Source organism: Oncorhynchus keta, chromosome 13 (genome assembly GCF_023373465.1).
Source record: "Oncorhynchus keta strain PuntledgeMale-10-30-2019 chromosome 13, Oket_V2, whole genome shotgun sequence".
Lineage (NCBI taxonomy): Eukaryota > Metazoa > Chordata > Actinopteri > Salmoniformes > Salmonidae > Oncorhynchus > Oncorhynchus keta.
In genome coordinates this window covers 11,661,853-11,685,425 of record NC_068433.1, presented here as the reverse complement: position 1 = coordinate 11,685,425, position 23,573 = coordinate 11,661,853, and the positions used below count along the sequence as shown (strand labels likewise).

The 23,573-nt window shown below is 43.2% G+C and overlaps 1 protein-coding gene across 4 annotated transcripts in view; it reads right to left on the bottom strand.

The window, feature by feature from the left end:
* Window positions 1-354: 354 nt before the first annotated feature.
* LOC118376550 (VPS10 domain-containing receptor SorCS2-like) overlaps window positions 355-23,573 on the bottom strand; it is a 507,846-nt gene continuing 484,627 nt past the window's right edge. For 2 of the 4 annotated variants that reach the window (XM_052459345.1, XM_052459348.1), the window contains 8 exons: window positions 22,130-22,450; window positions 21,541-21,664; window positions 19,913-20,025; window positions 19,565-19,687; window positions 17,690-17,789; window positions 16,576-16,678; window positions 10,681-10,883; window positions 355-5,119 (listed from right to left, as the gene is read on the bottom strand). In XM_052459345.1, coding sequence (XP_052315305.1) covers window positions 5,055-5,119; window positions 10,681-10,883; window positions 16,576-16,678; window positions 17,690-17,789; window positions 19,565-19,687; window positions 19,913-20,025; window positions 21,541-21,664; window positions 22,130-22,450 — 1,152 coding nt within the window. In that variant the 3' untranslated portion in view covers window positions 355-5,054. The remainder of the gene's footprint in view (window positions 5,120-10,680; window positions 10,884-16,575; window positions 16,679-17,689; window positions 17,790-19,564; window positions 19,688-19,912; window positions 20,026-21,540; window positions 21,665-22,129; window positions 22,451-23,573) is intronic. The other 2 variants (XM_052459346.1, XM_052459347.1) reach the window with 2 other exon arrangements.

The window sequence follows — 23,573 nt, the reverse complement described above, 5'->3', positions numbered from 1 at the left end:
CAATCAAATCTGCTAATTGGTGATGACATGTTAGTCATTCACTTGATGAAAACCATTCACTTGGATTTGAACATACCAATCACTCAGTTGGAAGGAGCAAGGTATTGGGAACAGGAGCATTGTTAGTTAAATTCCCATGTGTGCCATAACTAAGTACATATTTACTGTGAGTTGGGTAGGTTTTTAAAAAAGCATATATCCAACCTCTCCTCTTTCTCAGCCCCACCCCCAGCCATTCCATGTTCTTGATCTGTTCCAGAGCTAACGCAGCTGATTCAACTCGTCAACTTATCATCAAGCCATTGAAGAAAGTGAAATATTTATTGAGCAGATACAATGATGACAACCAACATGTAGATTTAGGGGAGTGATTTATTCCAGAATGCATGTTAAGTGCGCTACGCTTTCTGTTGAGGACTTCATAACATTTTTCATTTATTTACCAAAATTCAAACAAACCAAAAAAACATGAATAAAACTGTGAGGTCAACTTCACATGGTCGTAGTCATCAACAGTGAATCTCCCTCACAAATATATTGGATTCTCTTGACCCCCCTTCAACAAGGGGTGGACATAATAACACGAGACATCTCTAGAAAACTAAGAACAAGCCAAATATAAGCAGATATATGTACAAAAGAACATGAAGAGCAGACAGGCAGGCCAGTGTGTGTCTGGATGTATCAGATAGGCCTACCGTCATCATGAATGGAAATGACTCACTGGAAAGCTAGAGATTGACTCTGAGCATTGGTCTGTAGACGGTCTCATTCAAGACTTCCCTAGTAAGTTTGTATGGCCCAATGTGTGAAGATGGTCGACTTCACTCTAGACTGTACTCTTCAAGATGACTACATCCTTAGTGAAAATTAAACATCTTGGGAAGGAAAGCTACTTACCAATGTTGTAGATTTGATAATGAGTGATCCTTTCCAGTTAAACAATGAATACAACAAAAAAGTAGCCCATCTAAAAGTCTATGATACTTAGCTATACACTGAAATATCGCTGATACATGAGAAGCAAGCAATGGTATTGAGAAACTCTCTGCGTCATTGTACTGTTATGAGAGGATTCAGTGGAGACCAAAAAAACAACTGTATGTTTTGGTATCAGTGTAAAATACTCACACTCACGTGAAGGACTATATACAGTGAGAGGTTGTTTATATATACAAATCTATGTACACAAGACAAATTATATGGGGAGAAATACCACCAGCCTAACATAGGCTCAATAATGACAGCCACACCATCTCCATGACGACGGCTTTGTCTCTGGGGAAATTAACCCACGTTGACCTCTGAACCGGGGGCTATCTTGGGTTTGGGGTGATACTGTTATTCGTAAATAAAAAAAGAGGAAATGCACAGGAAATGTGTGATTTTGACATTTTGATGAGAGGTTTGGCTGGAGTTGTAGTTCATGTTAAATGAGCAGAGGAGTCCACTTGTTTTTAGGCACCGTGGGGCAAACAATTGCTTTCTAACTGGGGGACATGCTGTAAATGTACTGATATATCACACAACCACACACCATTCTACATGTCATTCTTTTAACCTGCTCATCAAGTACCATAAAACATTATACAAAGACTTAATCTTTGAAAAAAAGATTAAAATATGAATTACTAAAGAGCATTCTTATACATTGTTGTATGATGAAAAGGAAACATATTAACAAGGATTGCATGTTAATAATGGTGAATGAAAGAGGATTTTCCCACACGCTTCATTTTAGCTCAACGGCAAGTACCTGTATCTGGGATTTATAAACAGAGCAACACCACCCCCTAGTGCCTAAATGGGTAGTTGCATTTTTCTCACAAAGGCAACCCTGTCTCAGTTCAGACTGCTCCCGTTCCACGTCCTATCCTTAATATAACTTCCCTGCAGATTTAAAGTGGGCGCTCTATCTCATTCTTTCCCGAATAAGAGTGTTATTGCATTTGAAGTGTGTGAGAGAGAGAAAGAGACAATTATAAATTGCTTCTTTTAAAAACATTGCTTCTCTTTATTTGGTAGTAATGGAGGTGTTAACAACTCCACCTCTCTTTTCTCCACTGCTAAACTATGCCCATCCAGAACTATTTTACCAAACTGTACTTCTCAAGGCTATGGCCTGGTCATTGCATGGTTCTGTTTTGGTGATACTGTGGACAGCACCCCACAATCCTCCTACTACTGGTGAACTAGGATACACTACGTTACCAAAAGTATGTGGACATATGCTCATCGAAGATCTCATTCAAAAATCATGGGCATTAATATGGAGTTGGTCCCCCCTTTGCTGCTATAACTACCTCCACTCTTCTGGGAAGGCTTTCCACTAGATGTTGGAACATTGCTGCAGGGACTTGCTTCCATTCAGCCACAAGAGCATTAGTGAGGTTGGGCGGGAGTTTAGGCTTGGCTCGCAGTTGGCGTTCCAATTCATCCCAAAGGTGTTCGATAGGGTTGAGGTCAGGCCTCTGTGCAGGCCAGTCAAGTTCTTCCACACCGATCTCGACAATCCATTTCTGTATGGACTTCACTTTGTGCACGGGGACATTGTCATGCTGAAACAGGAAAGGGCCTTCCTCAAACTGTTGCCACAAAGTTTGAAGCACGTAAATGCACTAGGCGGTCCCATTCTGTGAGGTTGCGGGGTCTACCACTTCGTGGCTGAGCCGTTATTGCTCCTAGACATTTCCACTTCACGGTAAAATAATTTACAGGTTACCGGGGAAGCTCTAGCAGGGCAGAAATTTGACAAATTGACTTGTTGGAAAGATGGCATCCAGCATTGAAAGTAACTGAGCTCTTCGGTAATGCAATTCTACTGCCAATGTTTGTCGATTGCATGGCTGTGTGCTCAATTTTATACACCTGTCAGCAACGGGTGTGGCTGAAATAGCCAAATCTACTAATTTGATGGGGTGTCCACATACTTTTGTATATACAGTGCATTCGGAAAGTATTCAGACCCCTTGACTTTTTCCACATTTTGTTACCTTATACTACAATTGATTAAATGCATTTTTCCCTCGTCAATCTACACACACTACCCCATAAAGACAAAACGAAAACAGTATTTTAGAAATGTTTGTAAATGTATTCAAATAAAAAAACAAAAATACATGATTTACATAAGTATTCAGACCCTTTGCTATGAGACTCAAAATTGAGCTCATGTGCATCCTGTTTCCATTGATCATCCTTGAGATGTTTCTACAACTTGAATCAAGTCCACCTGTGGTAAATTCAATTGATTAGACATGATTTGGAAAGGCCTGTCTATATAAGATCCCACAGTTGACAGTGAAGGTCAGAGCAAAAACAAAGCCATGAGGTGGAAGGAATTGTCTGTAAAGAGACAGGATTGTGTCGAGGCACTGATCTGGGGAAGAGTACCAAACATTTCTGCCACATTGAAGGTCGCCAACAACACAGTGGCCTCATTCTTAAATGGAAGAAGTTCAGAACCACCAAGACTCTTCCTAGAGTGGTCCACCTGGCCAAACTGGGGCAGAATAACCTTGGTCAGGGAGGTGACCAAGAACCCGATGGTCACTCTGACAGAGCTCCAGAGTTCCTCTACGGAGATGGGAGAACCTTCCAGAAGGACAACCATCTCTGCAGCACTCCACTAATCAGGCCTTTATGGTAAAGCCACTATAGGCACCTTAAGGACTCAGACCATGAGAAACAAGATTCTCTGGTTTGATGAATCAAACATTGAACTCTTTGGCCTGAATGCCAAGTGTCACATCTGGAGGAAACCTGGTATCATCTTTAAAGTGAAGCATGGTGGTGGCAGCATCATGCTGCGGGGACGGGAAGACTAGTCAGGTTTGAGGGAAAAATCTATGGAAAGTACAGAGAGATCCTTGATGAAAACCTGCTCCAGAGCACTCAGGTCCTCAGGCTGGGGTGAAGGTTCACCTTCCAACAGGAAAATGACCCTAAGCACACAACCAAGACAACACAGGAGTGGCTTCCGGACAAGTCTTTGAATGTCCTTGAGTGGCCCAGCCAGAGCTCGGATTTGAACCCAATCGAACATCTCTGGAGAGACCTGAAAATATCTGTGCAGCGATGTTCCCCATCCAACCTGACAGATCTTGAGAGGATCTGCAGAGAAGAATGGGAGAAACTCCTCAAATACAGCTGTGCCAAGCTTGTAGCGTCATACCCAAGAAGACTCGAGGCTGTAATCACTGCCAGAGGTGCTTAACAAAGTACTGAGTAAAGTGTCTGAATATCTATGTTACAAAAAAAAATGCAACCTGTTTTTGCTTTGTCATTATGGGGTATTGTGGTGTCATTACGGGGTATTGTGATGTCATTATGGGTGGGGTATTGTGTGTAGATTGATGAGGGGAAACAAACTATTCAATCCATTTTAGAAAAAGGCTGGAACGTAACAACATTGTGAAAAAGTCAAGAAGTCTGAATACTTTCCAAATGTACTGTATAGCGTATCTGGAAACTACCTGCTGAGGGTCAGTGAAAGACGAGTCTTACAGTCCTGAGCGTTCTAAATAGCGGGCCAGTAGGCGGGGCGTTCTCTGTGATTTCACCGGATTTCTCTTTCCTCACTGGGTGGCGTCCAATCATTCTCCGAGGGGTTTAGCCAATGAGAACACACAGAGCAGTCATGACACTGGGTACAAGGACACAAGGACACTGGGTGCAAAGGACGCTGGTGCAAAGGACACTGGTGCAAAGGACACTGGGTGCAAAGGACACTGGGTAAAAAGCAGAGTTGGCCCACACCCCCGATGTTACAGTAACGCAGTGGAGGACGGGATAGAGAGACAAGCAGAACGGAGGATAAGTGTCCCTCTGAGCGAGAGACAGAAACGAGGGAGCAAGGGGCCGTGGAGAGGAATCAGAGAGGAGAGGACAGAGAGGGACTAATGCTAGACTGTAGTACTGTGGTGCTTTCTCTCTTCCTCTGTACGGGGAGCGGTGGATTGGTTGGTCAGACGGAGCGACAGAGGAGGAAGGCAGATTAGAGTTCCCTGTGCTCGTTAGCATGGCTAGCTGATTAGCGTGTCTGTGTTCAGCCATCAGCTGGTCAGGTAGCTGTGCAGCTCTCTGGAGTTGATGCTCAGCACCACGCCCGAGTGGTTACCTAGCAACAAGGAGAGAGAGGAAGTAGTGAGACCAGAGTCGAGAGTCGGTAGGTTTTAAAAGAGAAAATACCACCTGCTTCTTTATCTTGCAACATTAAAACATTTCCTTGATCGTTCTTTTCTCTTTGACTGGATGACTGGTTGGTTCTCTTTCAACCAACCCATAGCTCTGATTTTAATTCATATTTCATATTCATATCATACTTACATGACTGTAAGTCGCTTTGGATAAAAGCGTCTGCTAAATGGCATATATTATTATTATTATTATTATATTTCCGATTGATATAGGTATTAGAATGCTTAAAATGTTTTACCTTTAATTCACAATATCATTATGAGTTTAGTAGCTTTTATGAACAATATAACAGCAAATAGGGAATACCTTGCATTGTTAACAGTTCTGTTAATTGTTCTGTTAACTGACTGGGCTTGTGAGTGGTAGCAGGCTGTTCTGTTAACTGACTGGGTTTGTGAGTGGTAGCAGGCTGTTCTGTTAACTGACTGGGCTTGTGAGTGGTAGCAGGCTGTTCTGTTAACTGACTGGGCTTGTGAGTGGTAGCAGGCTGTTCTGTTAACTGACTGGGTTTGTGAGTGGTAGCAGGCTGTTCTGTTAACTGCCTGGGCTTGTGAGTGGTAGCCGGCTGTTCTGTTAACTGCCTGGGTTTGTGAGTGGTAGCAGGCTGTTCTGTTAACTGACTGGGCTTGTGAGTGGTAGCAGGCTGTTCTGTTATCTGCTTGGGTTTGTGAGTGGTAGCCAGCTGTTCTGTTAACTGCCTGGGCTTGTGAGTGGTAGCAGGCTGTTCTGTTAACTGACTGGGTTTGTGAGTGGTAGCAGGCTGTTCTGTTAACTGCCTGGGCTTGTGAGTGGTAGCCGGCTGTTCTGTTAACTGCCTGGGTTTGTGAGTGGTAGCAGGCTGTTCTGTTAACTGACTGGGCTTGTGAGTGGTAGCAGGCTGTTCTGTTATCTGCTTGGGCTTGTGAGTGGTAGCCGGCTGTTCTGTTAACTGACTGGGCTTGTGAGTGGTAGCAGGCTATTCTGTTATCTGCCTGGGCTTGTGAGTGGTAGCCGGCTGTTCTGTTAACTGCCTGGGCTTGTGAGTGGTAGCAGGCTGTTCTGTTAACTGTTCTGTTAACTGCCTGGGCTTGTGAGTGGTAGCAGGCTGTTCTGTTAACTGTTCTGTTAACTGCCTGGGCTTGTGAGTGGTAGCAGGCTGTTCTGTTAACTGCCTGGGCTTGTGAGTGGTAGCCGGCTGTTCTGTTAACTGCCTGGGCTTGTGAGTGGTAGCAGGCTGTTCTGTTAACTGCCTGGGTTTGTGAGTGGTAGCAGGCTGTTCTGTTAACTGCCTGGGCTTGTGAGTGGTAGCCGGCTGTTCTGTTAACTGACTGGGTTTGTGAGTGGTAGCCGGCTGTTCTGTTAACTGCCTGGGTTTGTGAGTGGTAGCCGGCTGTTCTGTTAACTGCCTGGGTTTGTGAGTGGTAGCAGGCTGTTCTGTTAACTGCCTGGGTTTGTGAGTGGTAGCCGGCTGTTCTGTTAACTGACTGGGTTTGTGAGTGGTAGCCGGCTGTTCTGTTAACTGCCTGGGTTTGTGAGTGGTAGCTGTTCTGTTAACTGACTGGGTTTGTGAGTGGTAGCCGGCTGTTCTGTTAACTGCCTGGGTTTGTGAGTGGTAGCCAGCTGTTCTGTTAACTGCCTGGGCTTGTGAGTGGTAGCCGGCTGTTCTGTTAACTGCCTGGGTTTGTGAGTGGTAGCCAGCTGTTCTGTTAACTGCCTGGGCTTGTGAGTGGTAGCCGGCTGTTCTGTTAACTGCCTGGGTTTGTGAGTGGTAGCCAGCTGTTCTGTTAACTGCCTGGGCTTGTGAGTGGTAGCCAGCTGTTCTGTTAACTGCCTGGGCTTGTGAGTGGTAGCCGGCTGTTCTGTTAACTGCCTGGGTTTGTGAGTGGTAGCCAGCTGTTCTGTTAACTGCCTGGGCTTGTGAGTGGTAGCAGGCTGTTCTGTTAACTGCCTGGGCTTGTGAGTGGTAGCCGGCTGTTCTGTTAACTGCCTGAGCTTGTGAGTGGTAGAAGGCTGTTCTGTTAACTGCCTGGGCTTGTGAGTGGTAGCCGGCTGTTGTTCTGTTATCTGCCTGGGTTTGTGAGTGGTAGCAGGCTGTTCTGTTATCTGCCTGGGTTTGTGAGTGGTAGCAGGCTGTTCTGTTATCTGCCTGGGTTTGTGAGTGGTAGCAGGCTGTTCTGTTATCTGCCTGGGTTTGTGAGTGGTAGCAGGCTGTTCTGTTATCTGCCTGGGTTTGTGAGTGGTAGCAGGCTGTTCTGTTAACTGCCTGAGCTTGTGAGTGGTAGAAGGCTGTTCTGTTAACTGCCTGAGCTTGTGAGTGGTAGCAGGCTGTTCTGTTAACTGCCTGGGCTTGTGAGTGGTAGAAGGCTGTTCTGTTAACTGCCTGAGCTTGTGAGTGGTAGCAGGCTGTTCTGTTAACTGCCTGAGCTTGTGAGTGGTAGCAGGCTGTTCTGTTAACTGTTCTGTTAACTGCCTGGGCTTGTGAGTGGTAGCCGGCTGTTGTTCTGTTATCTGCCTGGGTTTGTGAGTGGTAGCAGGCTGTTCTGTTAACTGCCTGGGCTTGTGAGTGGTAGCCGGCTGTTCTGTTAACTGCCTGAGCTTGTGAGTGGTAGAAGGCTGTTCTGTTAACTGCCTGGGCTTGTGAGTGGTAGCCGGCTGTTCTGTTAACTGCCTGGGCTTGTGAGTGGTAGCAGGCTGTTCTGTTAACTGTTCTGTTAACTGCCTGGGCTTGTGAGTGGTAGCAGGCTGTTCTGTTAACTGCCTGGGCTTGTGAGTGGTAGCCGGCTGTTCTGTTAACTGACTGGGCTTGTGAGTGGTAGCAGGCTGTTCTGTTAACTGCCTGGGCTTGTGAGTGGTAGCAGGCTGTTCTGTTAACTGTTCTGTTAACTGCCTGGGCTTGTGAGTGGTAGCAGGCTGTTCTGTTAACTGCCTGGGCTTGTGAGTGGTAGCCAGCTGTTCTGTTATCTGCCTGGGTTTGTGAGTGGTAGCAGGCTGTTCTGTTAACTGCCTGAGCTTGTGAGTGGTAGAAGGCTGTTCTGTTAACTGCCTGGGCTTGTGAGTGGTAGCCGGCTGTTCTGTTAACTGCCTGGGCTTGTGAGTGGTAGCAGGCTGTTCTGTTAACTGTTCTGTTAACTGCCTGGGCTTGTGAGTGGTAGCAGGCTGTTCTGTTAACTGCCTGGGCTTGTGAGTGGTAGCCGGCTGTTCTGTTAACTGCCTGGGCTTGTGAGTGGTAGCAGGCTGTTCTGTTAACTGCCTGGGCTTGTGAGTGGTAGCAGGCTGTTCTGTTAACTGTTCTGTTAACTGCCTGGGCTTGTGAGTGGTAGCAGGCTGTTCTGTTAACTGCCTGGGCTTGTGAGTGGTAGCAGGCTGTTCTGTTAACTGCCTGGGTTTGGAGTGGTAGCAGGCTGTTCTGTTAACTGCCTGGGTTTGTGAGTGGTAGCAGGCTGTTCTGTTAACTGCCTGGGCTTGTGAGTGGTAGCAGGCTGTTCTGTTAACTGACTGGGTTTGTGAGTGGTAGCCAGCTGTTCTGTTAACTGCCTGGGCTTGTGAGTGGTAGCAGGCTGTTCTGTTAACTGCCTGGGCTTGTGAGTGGTAGCAGGCTGTTCTGTTAACTGCCTGGGTTTGTGAGTGGTAGCCAGCTGTTCTGTTAACTGCCTGGGCTTGTGAGTGGTAGCAGGCTGTTCTGTTAACTGCCTGGGCTTGTGAGTGGTAGCAGGCTGTTCTGTTAACTGCCTGGGCTTGTGAGTGGTAGCAGGCTGTTCTGTTAACTGCCTGGGTTTGTGAGTGGTAGCCGGCTGTTCTGTTAACTGCCTGGGTTTGTGAGTGGTAGCAGGCTGTTGTTCTGTTAACTGCCTGGGTTTGTGAGTGGTAGCCGGCTGTTCTGTTAACTGCCTGGGTTTGTGAGTGGTAGCCGGCTGTTCTGTTAACTGACTGGGCTTGTGAGTGGTAGCAGGCTGTTCTGTTAACTGCCTGGGTTTGTGAGTGGTAGCAGGCTGTTCTGTTAACTGCCTGGGTTTGTGAGTGGTAGCAGGCTGTTCTGTTAACTGCCTGGGCTGTGGTAGCAGGCTGTTCTGTTAACTGCCTGGGTTTGTGAGTGGTAGCCGGCTGTTCTGTTAACTGCCTGGGTTTGTGAGTGGTAGCTGTTCTGTTAACTGCCTGGGTTTGTGAGTGGTAGCAGGCTGTTCTGTTAACTGCCTGGGTTTGTGAGTGGTAGCAGGCTGTTCTGTTAACTGCCTGGGCTTGTGAGTGGTAGCAGGCTGTTCTGTTAACTGCCTGGGTTTGTGAGTGGTAGCAGGCTGTTCTGTTAACTGCCTGGGCTTGTGAGTGGTAGCAGGCTGTTCTGTTAACTGCCTGGGTTTGTGAGTGGTAGCAGGCTGTTCTGTTAACTGCCTGGGCTTGTGAGTGGTAGCAGGCTGTTCTGTTAACTGCCTGGGTTTGTGAGTGGTAGCAGGCTGTTCTGTTAACTGCCTGGGCTTGTGAGTGGTAGCCGGCTGTTCTGTTAACTGCCTGGGCTTGTGAGTGGTAGCAGGCTGTTGTTCTGTTAACTGACTGGGTTTGTGAGTGGTAGCAGGCTGTTCTGTTAACTGCCTGGGCTTGTGAGTGGTAGCAGGCTGTTCTGTTAACTGCCTGGGCTTGTGAGTGGTAGCAGGCTGTTCTGTTAACTGACTGGGTTTGTGAGTGGTAGCAGGCTGTTCTGTTAACTGCCTGGGCTTGTGAGTGGTAGCAGGCTGTTCTGTTAACTGCCTGGGCTTGTGAGTGGTAGCAGGCTGTTCTGTTAACTGACTGGGTTTGTGAGTGGTAGCAGGCTGTTCTGTTAACTGCCTGGGCTTGTGAGTGGTAGCAGGCTGTTCTGTTAACTGCCTGGGCTTGTGAGTGGTAGCAGGCTGTTCTGTTAACTGCCTGGGCTTGTGAGTGGTAGCCGGCTGTTCTGTTAACTGCCTGGGCTTGTGAGTGGTAGCAGGCTGTTCTGTTAACTGACTGGGTTTGTGAGTGGTAGCAGGCTGTTCTGTTAACTGCCTGGGCTTGTGAGTGGTAGCAGGCTGTTCTGTTAACTGACTGGGCTTGTGAGTGGTAGCCGGCTGTTCTGTTAACTGCCTGGGCTTGTGAGTGGTAGCCGGCTGTTCTGTTAACTGCCTGGGCTTGTGAGTGGTAGCAGGCTGTTCTGTTAACTGCCTGAGCTTGTGAGTGGTAGCCGGCTGTTCTGTTAACTGCCTGGGCTTGTGAGTGGTAGCCGGCTGTTCTGTTAACTGCCTGGGCTTGTGAGTGGTAGCCGGCTGTTCTGTTAACTGCCTGGGCTTGTGAGTGGTAGCAGGCTGTTCTGTTAACTGTTCTGTTAACTGCCTGGGTTTGTGAGTGGTAGCAGGCTGTTCTGTTAACTGCCTGGGTTTGTGAGTGGTAGAAGGCTGTTCTGTTAACTGCCTGGGTTTGTGAGTGGTAGCCGGCTGTTCTGTTAGTAGTAGTGGGGGTTAGTCCTAATCCTGATCAGGGAACAGAAGGCTGGGCTACCTTCTGCGTTACCTAGAGTCTGTGAGTCCAGGTCGTCGTCGATAAACTCCTCCCCCTGGATGATGTGCTGCGTGTCCTCACTGTGATTGACAGGGCTGGTCATCTCCTGCTCCTTCTCATTGTGCATCTGGGCGTACACATTCCGGCCGGGCAGCTTTCTGAAAAACAGCGGAGGATAGGCATCCTCAGTCCTAAGCCAAGGACTGTGGGATTTGTAGTTTTGATAAGAGGTTTGGCTGGAGTTGTAGTTCATGTTAATGAGTGACAGATTGTGGACTTTGTGCATCGGATGCAAAGTATGTGCTATTGGTGTAACTGGTGAACAAAAGACAAATCATGCACAACATATTCATGTTGAATCTAGATTCATCAAGTACATGCATTTATGTATTCTATAGACAGTATATATACAGTTGAAGTCGGAAGTTTACACACACTTAGGTTGGAGTCATTAAAACTCGTTTTTCACCCACTCCATAAATGTCAAGTTAAAAAACTATAGTTTAGGCAAGTCGGTTAGGACATCTACTTTGTGCATGACACAAGTAATTTTTCCAACAATTGTTTACAGACAGATTATTTCACTGTATCACAATTCCAGTGGGTCAAAAGTTTACAAACACTAAGTTGACTGTGCCTTTAAACAGCTTGGAAAATTCCTGAAAATTATGTCATGGCTTTAGAAGTTTCTGATAGGCTAATTGACATAATTTGAGTCAATTGGAGTTGTACCCGTGGATGTATTTCAAGGCCTACCTTCGAACTCAGTGCCTCTTTGCTTGACATCATGGGAAAATCAAAAGAAATCAGCCAAGACCTCAGAAAAAAATGGTAGACCTCCACAAGTCTGGTTCATCCTTGGGAGCAATTTCCAAACACCTGAAGGTACCATTGTCATCTGTACAAACAATAGTATGCAAGTATAAACACCATGGGACCACGCAACTGTCATAGCGCTCAGGAAGGAGACGCGTTCTGTCTCCTAGAGATGAACGTACTTTCGTGCGAAAAGTGCAAATCAATCCCAAAACAACAGCAAAGGACCTTGTGAAGATGCTGGAGGAAACACGTACAAAAGTATCTATATCCACAGTAAAATGAGTCCTATAATCGACATAACCTGAAAGGCCCCTGAACAAGGAAGAAGCCACTGCTTCCAAAACCGCCATAAAAAAAGCCAGACTACGGTTTGAAACTGCATATGGGGATAAAGATCACACTTTTTGGAGAAATGTCCTCTGGTCTGATGAAACAAAAATAGAACCGTTTGGCCATAATGACCATCGTTATGTTTGGAGGAAAAAGGGGGAGGCTTGCAAGCCGAAGAACACCATCCCAACCGTGAAGCACGGGGGTGGCAGCATCATGCTGTGGGGGTGCTTTGCTGCAGGAGGGACTGGTGCACTTCACAAAATAGATGACATCATGAGGCAGGAAAATTATGTGGATATTTTGAAGCAACATCTCAAGACATCAGTTGGGAAGTTAAAGCTTGGCGACAAATGGGTCTTTCAGTTTTAATGACCCCAACCTAAGTGTATGGAAATTTCCAAATTCAACTGTATGTATTCACCTACTGTATCTTAATACATGCAGTTAAGTTTTCATCTGTAGTCATGGTTATGTTTTCATCTGTAGTCATGGTTATGTTTTCATCTGTAGTCATGGTTATTTTTTCATCTGTAGTCATGGTTATGTTTTCATCTGTAGTCATGGTTATTTTTTCATCTGTAGTCATGGTTATTTTTTCATCTGTAGTCATGGTTATGTTTTCATCTGTAGTCATGGTTAAGTTTTCATCTGTAGTCATGGTTATGTTTTCATCTGTGGTCATGATTATGTTTTCATCTGTAGTCATGGTTATGTTTTCATCTGTAGTCATGGTTAAGTTTTCATCTGTAGTCATGGTTATGTTTTCATCTGTAGTCATGGTTAAGTTTTCATCTTTAGTCATGGTTAAGTTTTCATCTGTAGTCATGGTTATGTTTTCATCTGTAGTCATGGTTATGTTTTCATCTGTAGTCATGGTTATGTTTTCATCTGTAGTCATGGTTATGTTTTCATCTGTAGTCATGGTTAAGTTTTCATCTGTAGTCATGGTTATGTTTTCATCTGTAGTCATGATTAAGTTTTCATCTGTAGTCATGGTTAAGTTTTCATCTGTAGTCATGATTATGTTTTCATCTGTAGTCATGGTTATGTTTTCATCTGTAGTCATGGTTATGTTTTCATCTGTAGTCATGGTTATGTTTTCATCTGTAGTCATGGTTATGTTTTCATCTGTAGTCATGGTTATGTTTTCATCTGTAGTCATGATTATGTTTTCATCTGTAGTCATGGTTATGTTTTCATCTGTAGTCATGGTTATGTTTTCATCTGTAGTCATGGTTATGTTTTCATCTGTAGTCATGATTATGTTTTCATCTGTAGTCATGATTATGTTTTCATCTGTAGTCATGGTTATGTTTTCATCTGTAGTCATGGTTATGTTTTCATCTGTAGTCATGGTTATGTTTTCATCTGTAGTCATGGTTATGTTTTCATCTGTAGTCATGATTATGTTTTCATCTGTAGTCATGGTTATGTTTTCATCTGTAGTCATGATTATGTTTTCATCTGTAGTCATGGTTATGTTTTCATCTGTAGTCATGGTTATGTTTTCATCTGTAGTCATGATTATGTTTTCATCTGTAGTCATGGTTATGTTTTCATCTGTAGTCATGGTTATGTTTTCATCTGTAGTCATGGTTATGTTTTCATCTGTAGTCATGGTTATGTTTTCATCTGTAGTCATGGTTATGTTTTCATCTGTAGTCATGGTTATGTTTTCATCTGTAGTCATGGTTATGTTTTCATCTGTAGTCATGGTTATGTTTTCATCTGTAGTCATGGTTATGTTTTCATCTGTAGTCATGGTTATGTTTTCATCTGTAGTCATGGTTATGTTTTCATCTGTAGTCATGATTATGTTTTCATCTGTAGTCATGGTTATGTTTTCATCTGTAGTCATGGTTATGTTTTCATCTGTAGTCATGGTTATGTTTTCATCTGTAGTCATGGTTATGTTTTCATCTGTAGTCATGGTTATGTTTTCATCTGTAGTCATGGTTATGTTTTCATCTGTAGTCATGATGGTTATGTTTTCATCTGTAGTCATGGTTATGTTTTCATCTGTAGTCATGGTTATGTTTTCATCTGTAGTCATGGTTATGTTTTCATCTGTGGTCATGATTATGTTTTCATCTGTAGTCATGGTTATGTTTTCATCTGTAGTCATGATTATGTTTTCATCTGTATTCATGGTTATGATTTCATCTGTAGTCATGATTATGTTTTCATCTGTAGTCATGGTTATGTTTTCATCTGTAGTCATGGTTATGATTTCATCTGTAGTCATGGTTATGTTTTCATCTGTAGTCATGGTTATGTTTTCATCTGTAGTCATGGTTATGTTTTCATCTGTAGTCATGGTTATGTTTTCATCTGTAGTCATGATTATGTTTTCATCTGTAGTCATGGTTAAGTTTTCATCTTTAGTCATGGTTAAGTTTTCATCTGTAGTCATGATTAAGTTTTCATCTGTAGTCATGGTTAAGTTTTCATCTGTAGTCATGATTATGTTTTCATCTGTAGTCATGGTTATGTTTTCATCTGTAGTCATGGTTAAGTTTTCATCTGTAGTCATGGTTATGTTTTCATCTGTAGTCATGGTTAAGTTTTCATCTGTAGTCATGGTTAAGTTTTCATCTTTAGTCATGGTTATGTTTTCATCTGTAGTCATGATTAAGTTTTCATCTGTAGTCATGGTTAAGTTTTCATCTGTAGTCATGATTATGTTTTCATCTGTAGTCATGGTTATGTTTTCATCTGTAGTCATGGTTAAGTTTTCATCTGTAGTCATGGTTATGTTTTCATCTGTGGTCATGGTTATTTTTTCATCTGTAGTCATGATTATGTTTTCATCTGTAGTCATGATTATGTTTTCATCTGTAGTCATGGTTAAGTTTTCATCTGTAGTCATGGTTATGTTTTCATCTGTAGTCATGGTTATGTTTTCATCTGTAGTCATGGTTATGTTTTCATCTGTGGTCATGATTATGTTTTCATCTGTAGTCATGATTATGTTTTCATCTGTAGTCATGGTTATGTTTTCATCTGTAGTCATGGTTATGTTTTCATCTGTAGTCATGGTTATGTTTTCATCTGTAGTCATGGTTATGTTTTCATCTGTAGTCATGGTTATGTTTTCATCTGTAGTCATGATTATGTTTTCATCTGTAGTCATGATTATGTTTTCATCTGTAGTCATGGTTATGTTTTCATCTGTAGTCATGGTTATGTTTTCATCTGTAGTCATGGTTATGTTTTCATCTGTAGTCATGATTATGTTTTCATCTGTAGTCATGGTTATGTTTTCATCTGTAGTCATGGTTATGTTTTCATCTGTAGTCATGATTATGTTTTCATCTGTAGTCATGGTTATGTTTTCATCTGTAGTCATGATTATGTTTTCATCTGTAGTCATGGTTATGTTTTCATCTGTAGTCATGGTTATGTTTTCATCTGTAGTCATGGTTATGTTTTCATCTGTAGTCATGGTTATGTTTTCATCTGTAGTCATGGTTATGTTTTCATCTGTAGTCATGGTTATGTTTTCATCTGTAGTCATGGTTATGTTTTCATCTGTAGTCATGGTTATGTTTTCATCTGTGGTCATGATTATGTTTTCATCTGTAGTCATGGTTATGTTTTCATCTGTAGTCATGGTTATGTTTTCATCTGTATTCATGGTTATGATTTCATCTGTGGTCATGATTATGTTTTCATCTGTAGTCATGGTTATGTTTTCATCTGTAGTCATGGTTATGTTTTCATCTGTGGTCATGGTTATGTTTTCATCTGTGGTCATGGTTATGTTTTCATCTGTGGTCATGGTTATGTTTTCATCTGTAGTCATGGTTATGTTTTCATCTGTAGTCATGATTATGTTTTCATCTGTAGTCATGGTTATGTTTTCATCTGTGGTCATGGTTATGTTTTCATCTGTAGTCATGATTATGTTTTCATCTGTAGTCATGGTTATTTTTTCATCTGTAGTCATGGTTATGTTTTCATCTGTGGTCATGGTTATGTTTTCATCTGTAGTCATGGTTATGTTTTCATCTGTAGTCATGGTTATGTTTTCATCTGTAGTCATGATTATGTTTTCATCTGTAGTCATGGTTATGTTTTCATCTGTGGTCATGATTATGTTTTCATCTGTCAGTCATGGTTATGTTTTCATCTGTGGTCATGGTTATGTTTTCATCTGTAGTCATGATTATGTTTTCATCTGTAGTCATGGTTATTTTTTCATCTGTAGTCATGGTTATGTTTTCATCTGTGGTCATGGTTATGTTTTCATCTGTGGTCATGGTTATGTTTTCATCTGTGGTCATGATTATGTTTTCATCTGTAGTCATGGTTATGTTTTCATCTGTAGTCATGGTTATGTTTTCATCTGTAGTCATGTCCTTCTGTAGCTCAGTTGGTAGAGCATGGCGCTTGTAACGCCAGGGTAGTGGGTTCGATTCCCGGGACCACCCATACGTAGAATGTATGCACACATGACTGTAAGTCGCTTTGGATAAAAGCATCTGCTAAATGGCATATATTATTATTATATATATTATCTGTAATCATGCAACGTTTCAGAGGAGGACTGGCCAGTAAAGTGCCCAGTGCAAATCTCAGATATGTATGTCTAAAATAGCCTGGTCCCAGATCTGTTTGTGCTTTAGTCTACTCTATTGTCATTGTCGAGTGAAATCATGTTTTGCATGAGAATTCCATAAGTAGTTGGCAAGAGAGCAGCAACAGACTGGCAGCCATGCAGGCTAAGTCTAGAAGACCCACCTCTTGAACTTGTAGAGGATGAAGGATCCAGTAGCGAGGAGGCTGATGAGGAAGATGACAGACAGAGCCCAGACTCCAGGACCTGCCATTCCACCCTGAGAACCTGCAGGGGAGACAGACAACACACAAACATTATGATATCACACACACACACACACACACACACACACACACACACACACACACACACACACACACACACACACACACACACACACACACACACACACACACACACACACACACACACACACACACACACACACACACACACACAAGCATAGCCAACGCACATCAGATGGGAAATGAACACAGGGTAGGTAACACACACACACCTCCTGTGGATGTGGGCCCCTGAGACACAAACAAGATTATAGCTGCCATGTCACAGTAAACCCCAACAGAAATGCTAACACTCCATTCCACTCGGCTTCAATAAACCCCAACAGAAATGCTAACACTCCATTCCACTCGGCTTCAATAAACCCCAACAGAAATGCTAACACTCCATTCCACTCCGCTTCAATAAACCCCAACAGAAATGCTAACACTCCATTCCACTCCGCTTCAATAAACCCCAACAGAAATGCTAACACTCCATTCCACTCCGCTTCAATAAACACCACACAGTGTTCAACAGACAACACACACCACACGGTCAGGAGAAGAGATCCGCAACCAAACTGTCCAAGAAAAGATCAAGTTCAAAAGGAAAGGGAATAGATTAGACATCATTGAAACATATTGTTTACCTCTGCAGATTTTGTGAAAAAATATCTAAAAATAAATAACACTGAAAGCAGAGAGCAAGTAACAGGAACCCCAAACCAATCAGATCGGAGGAAAGGTAGGCTCCTTTTGAGAAAGCAGGAAGTAAAAGTGAGAAAAAGGTTATGTGGGGTGACTAACACGCACCAATCTCCGTCGCTCTCGTGGACGACTCATTAGCTACTAGTCATTTGAAATAGATTGATAAAAACTGAATTATCCATTCAGAGTGTAACATGAAACCAAATAATGAAATGGAGAAATGATCTATCATGAAATCATATTTACAACATCACAATGGCATGATTACAGGAATTAGAACGGTAATACAGGATGCTTTGGTTACCTGCGTTCGGGTCAGCTAGCGTCACCAACACCTGTAGACCTCCTCGTACAATGAAGCTAACGTTGTTGTCGTTGAAGGCCTGCTTGATGGCAGGGATACGCTGTAGAAGAAATGTAAAACACAACCATTACAGACAGGTAAATTACTGCAGTGAGTGACATTTATTTTACTATACCAATATGCACTTGCTGTCAACTGTGGCAGTTGTGAAAAAAAAGTCAACAGTTGAACGAGTTGCAGAGGTAATTGGAAATAAAAAATGTTTTCATGAATTAGGCTATTTTCTCTTGAACCATGTGGTTAATTTACTAGACAATATGGACACAGATATAAAAAGTGAATACTATTTATGAATCAGGATTGGGCTCGATTCCATTTCAATTCCAGTCAATTCAGGAAGAACACTAAAATTCCAATTCCAATTCTCTTCAACGCTTTTCAATGAGGAACATTTGGAATTGGAGTTTGGTTTTATTTTTGAATTGACTGGATTTGAAATGAAATTGACCCCAATCAGGATATGAACAATTTTTAAAAAAGGTTATTAAAAGATAAATTAACTAAGTTACGATAGATTGCCGTAGATGTTCCGTTAATTGAAGCGGAGTGGAATGGAGTGTTAGCATTTCTGTTGGGGTTTATTGAAGCGGAGTGGAATGGAGTGTTAGCATTTCTGTTGGGGTTTATTGAAGCGGAGTGGAATGGAGTGTTAGCATTTCTGTTGGGGTTTATTGAAGCGGAGTGGAATGGAGTGTTAGCATTTCTCCTTGGGTTGTGCCGTGGCGGAGATCTTTGTTGGCTATACTCATCCTTGTCTCAGGATAGTAAGTTGGTGGTTGAAGATATCCCTCTAGTGGTGTGGGGGCTGTGCTTTGGCAAAGTGGGTGGGGTTATATCCTTCCTGTTTGGCCCTGTCCGGGGGTGTCCTCGGATGGGGCCACAGTGTCTCCTGACCCCTCCTGTCTCAGCCTCCAGTATTTATGCTGCAGTAGTTTGTGTCGGGGGGCTAGGGTCAGTTTGTTATATCTGGAGTACTTCTCCTGTCCTATTCGGTGTCCTGTGTGAATCTAAGTGTGCGTTCTCTAATGATCTCCTTCTTTCTTTCTCTCTCTCGGAGGACCTGAGCCCTAGGACCATGCCCCAGGACTACCTGACATGATGACTCCTTGCTGTCCCCAGTCCACCTGGCCATGCTGCTGCTCCAGTTTCAACTGTTCTGCCTTACTATTATTCGACCATGCTGGTCATTTATGAACATTTGAACATCTTGGCCATGTTCTGTTATAATTTACACCCAGCACAGCCAGAAGAGGACTGGCCACCCCACATATGCTCTCTCTAATTCTCTCTTTCTTTCTCTCTCTCGGAGGACCTGAGCCCTAGGACCGTGCCCCAGGACTACCTGACATGATGACTCCTTGCTGTCCCCAGTCCACCTGACTGTGCTGCTGCTCCAGTTTCAACTGTTCTGCCTTATTATTATTTGACCATGCTGGTCATTTATGAACATTTGAACATCTTGGCCATGTTCTGTTATAATCTCCACCCGGCACAGCCAGAAGAGGACTGGCCACCCCACATAGCCTGGTTCCTCTCTCGGTTTCTTCCTAGGTTTTGGCCTTTCTAGGGAGTTTTTCCTAGCCACCGTGCTTCTACACCTGCATTGCTTGCTGTTTGGGGTTTTAGGCTGGGTTTCTGTACAGCACTTTGAGATATCAGCTGATGTACGAAGGGCTATATAAATACATTTGATTTGATTGAATTACCAAAATTACTGAAGATTCGGGCAACTTTGGTAAATTACCGGTAGCTTTGGAACCCTAAGTGAGGCTACAGTGTGTCACTTAGTTAGGTAGTGTGTGTGTGCTAGTGTACCTTATCCACAAACACGCTCCTCTTATCACGCTGGCTCTCTGGTGGGAGAACGTACAGGTCAGCTGTAGTGGGCAGGCCCCGCTTCACCATGGTTACCAGGGACACCTGGGGGATACCTGTGATCTGGGGGTTAAAGGTCATGTTCAAACTAACAAGTTCAGGTAGACCCTCCTCCATCTCCAAATGTGTTTTTTTTCTCCCATTTCATTATTATCATCTCTATCAAATCGAACCATTGAACATATTGAGGCCAATGCAGATACTATCATGATGTATCCTGAAGAATAGAGTGGTCGTGTTACGTTACAGCATCAGGTCATGTATGAGGTGAGTACAGTATAGACCCACCTTTGACAATATCCTGGTGACCACCTGACCCACGTCCTCCCTCCACTCTGGAATGTTGGGGTTGAGGCGGTCCAGGTTACTGCTGAAGGCAAGGGGGATGACCTGGAAACGGTCTGGGATCCAATAGAACACACAGGAAGTCAACACCAAAGGCAACCATTTTGGGTTACAGCATTCAGAATGAACAATAATGGAAGCCTCCATATTAATGACACCATATTCATTTCTACTGTTTGGAGGCTTTAGAACAAGTCAACAGTTTGTCATTATCCCACAACGCCTGCTTCTGCAGTATGTTTATTCTGTATCGTCAGTTCCCTTGGGGGTAAGATAATACAGTACATTTCTGCTCAGTTAGCAATCTCTCATGAATAAATCAAACTCCTCTATGGACATCGTTACCCAGTGACACAGCAGCACATGACATCATGGAGAACCCAGGAACTAGAGCTATTAAAAACAAAAAAACATAAGTAGGTCTGAAGCTGAAAAATAAAAGAAATTCACTCTGAGCACCAAACACTCCACCGATGCTCTACCGAGGTTTCCCTGTTCACAGCTTTGACCTACTACAGTAGCTACAGTATGTTGGTCTATCGTGATTCACACAATGTGTATGCAGGTTGCTTAGGATATCAAACAGCCTGGCTTGGACAACGGAAGACCGTGTCCTTCGCACCTAAAAAACTCAGATAATACTTTTATTTCCCTTTTTTCTTTTGACCCATAGACAATCAGGGGAAAAGCACAATTTCAAAAGTGTCACACAATTGGAGGGTGAATTGTAGGCTGCAATCACACCCTGTCCATTGCCACTCAACAATGCTTTTATGAGCCATCTAAAATACAGTATAGTGGTTCTCGGCAACGGCCAGACGGATCATGACGAGGGGCGGGAGGTGTGTTGTGTACCTCATTTCAAGTTGGTTTGTGAATTTTCATAGATTTTTATTAGTGGCATATTGAATTTAACATTGAGCTTCAACCAATGCATATACATATAACGTAATTCATATAATAACATCATAAATAGTTGATGTACATCTAGGTTTGCAAAGCTACTGGTACTTTACCAAAGTTACCGGAATCATCAGTAATCTATGGTAATCTATCGTAATTTTGGTAATTTATACTTGAATAACTTGTAAAAAATGTATTAATTTATATCTGTGTCCACATTGTCCATGAGTTTCTATTAGAGAAAATAGCCTAATTAATGAAAATAGCTTTTCATCAACTCTGCAACTCGTCCAGCTAATGAGTTTTTTCCACAACTGCCACCAGTTTGATGGCAAAACATTGACAACAAATACATATTGACATAGTAAAATTTAAAAAAGTGTATAAATATATATATATAAAGGATGTGTCATGCTGAAACACTCATATTAAACACCAGTGGTAATCACTAAGTTAATGGTTTATATTTAGGTTTTACAGCTTTGTCATTCCATTTTTTATTTGAAATTGTAATGATTTATGTGACATATTTTACATGTGATAAGGCCACACCTAGGGCCAGAGATAATTACAGACACCTGCAAAAATCTATATCAAATCCTTGAAAGATACAAAAATTCTGGTATATATCAATAATAATTAGCACTGTAATGTTCCCTCTCTCTTACCGTAGACGTGGACGTTGTTGGTGTCCTGCACCATGGAGCGTCCGTTAGAGGCCTGGACGGTGACAGACACCTCTCCTTCCTCAGGGAACCTCGTTATCAGACTGTTCCCCAGGGACATCTTGGGCTGAAAGGGACGCATTCAAATACATTGATTCGTTCACCAGTGTTAAGCTTAGCTTTTTTCTCTTCACAGTGAGCATTTGGCCTACGGCTCAGATCAACCCTTGAGGTTTAGCTTCCATCACCTACTGGAGAAACATTTAAACCTGTAGGTTGTGTGTGCGTGAGGTGTGTATGGTGTGTGTTAGTATACATTACCTGCAGGTTGTGTGTGTGTGTGTGTGTATGGTGTGTGTTAGTATACATTACCTGCTGGTTGTGTATATGGTGTGTGTTAGTATACATTACCTGTAGGTTGTCTGTGTGTGTGTAAGGTGTGTGTTAGTATACATTACCTGTAGGTTATGTGTGTGTGAGGTGTGTGTCAGTATACATTACCTGTAGGTTTTGTGTGTGTGTGTGTGTCAGTATACATTACCTGTAGGTTGTGTGTGTGTGTGTGTGTGAGGTGTGTGTCAGTATACATTACCTGCAGGTTGTCTCCTATCCACCAGTAGAAGACAGTCAGGTTGGCCTCAAAGGGATGCACCACAGCTGTCAGGTTGACTTCCTGGTTAATCCCGGCGATGGGAACTACTTCTAGGTGAACTTCCTGTAGAGGGGCTGTGACCTGGATATATATGGTGGCCTGGTCGTGTCCAGCAACGTTCTCAGCCTTGACGGTGACGCGGTAGACTCCCTGCTGTTCGTAGCGGTGCTGGATGGGTTCGTCTGTCACCGTCAGGTTCTGGTAGATGGCCCTCATCCCGTCCCCCAGATCCACCTGGTACTTAGTGCTGCTGGTGTCACCCTGGGTGAGGGAGGAGGTACAGGAAGAGAACGTCACTGAACTGAGAACTGAGATAAACTAATGCTCTATTTCATCTAGTTGCAGTTATAAGGAGTCGCGTGTGAGTCAACATAAACTTGCATTCGGAAAACAGGGGGGAAATCTCTTTTTTAATTTATTTTATTTCACCTTTATTTAACCAGGTAGGCCAGTTGAGAACACCTTTATTTAACCAGGTAGGCCAGTTGAGAACACCTTTATTTAACCAGGTAGGCCAGTTGAGAACACCTTTATTTAACCAGGTAGGCTAGTTGAGAACAAGTTCTCATTTACAACTGTGACCTGACCAAGATAAAGCAAAGCAGTTCGACACATACAACAACACAGAGTTACACATGGAGTAAACATACATACAGTCAATAATACAGTAGAAAAATAAGTCTATATACGATGTGAGCAAGTGAGGTGAGATAAGGGAGGTAAAGGCAAAAAAAGGCCATGGTGGCAAAGTAAATACAATTATACCAAGTAAAACACTGGAATGGTAGATTTGCAGTGGAAGAATGTGCAAAGTAGAGATAGAAATAATGGGGTGCAAAGGAGCAAAATAAATAAATACAGTAGGGGAAGAGGTAGTTGTTTGGGCTAAATTATAGGTGGGCTATGTACAGGTGCAGTAATCTGTGAGCTGCTATGACAGTTAGTGCTTAAAGCTAGTGAGGGAGATAAGTGTTTCCAGTTTCAGAGATTTTTGTAGTTCATTCCAGTCATTGGCAGCAGAGAACTGGAAGGAGAGGCGGCCAAAGGATGAATTGGTTTTGGGGGTGACCAGAGAGATATACCTGCTGGAGCGTGTGCTACAGGTGGGTGCTGCTAGGGTGACCAGCGAGCTGAGATAAGGGGGGACTAGCATGGTCTTGTAGATGACCTGGAGCCAGTGGGTTTGGCGACGAGTATGAAGCGAGGGCCAGCCAACGAGAGCATACAGGTCGCAGTGGTGGGTAGTGTATGGGGCTTTGGTGACAAAACGGATGGCACTGTGATAGACTGCATCCAATTTATTGAGTAGGGTATTGGAGGCTATTTTGGAAATGACATGGCCCGAAGTCCAGGATAGGTAGGATGGTCATGTTTGGCAGCATGA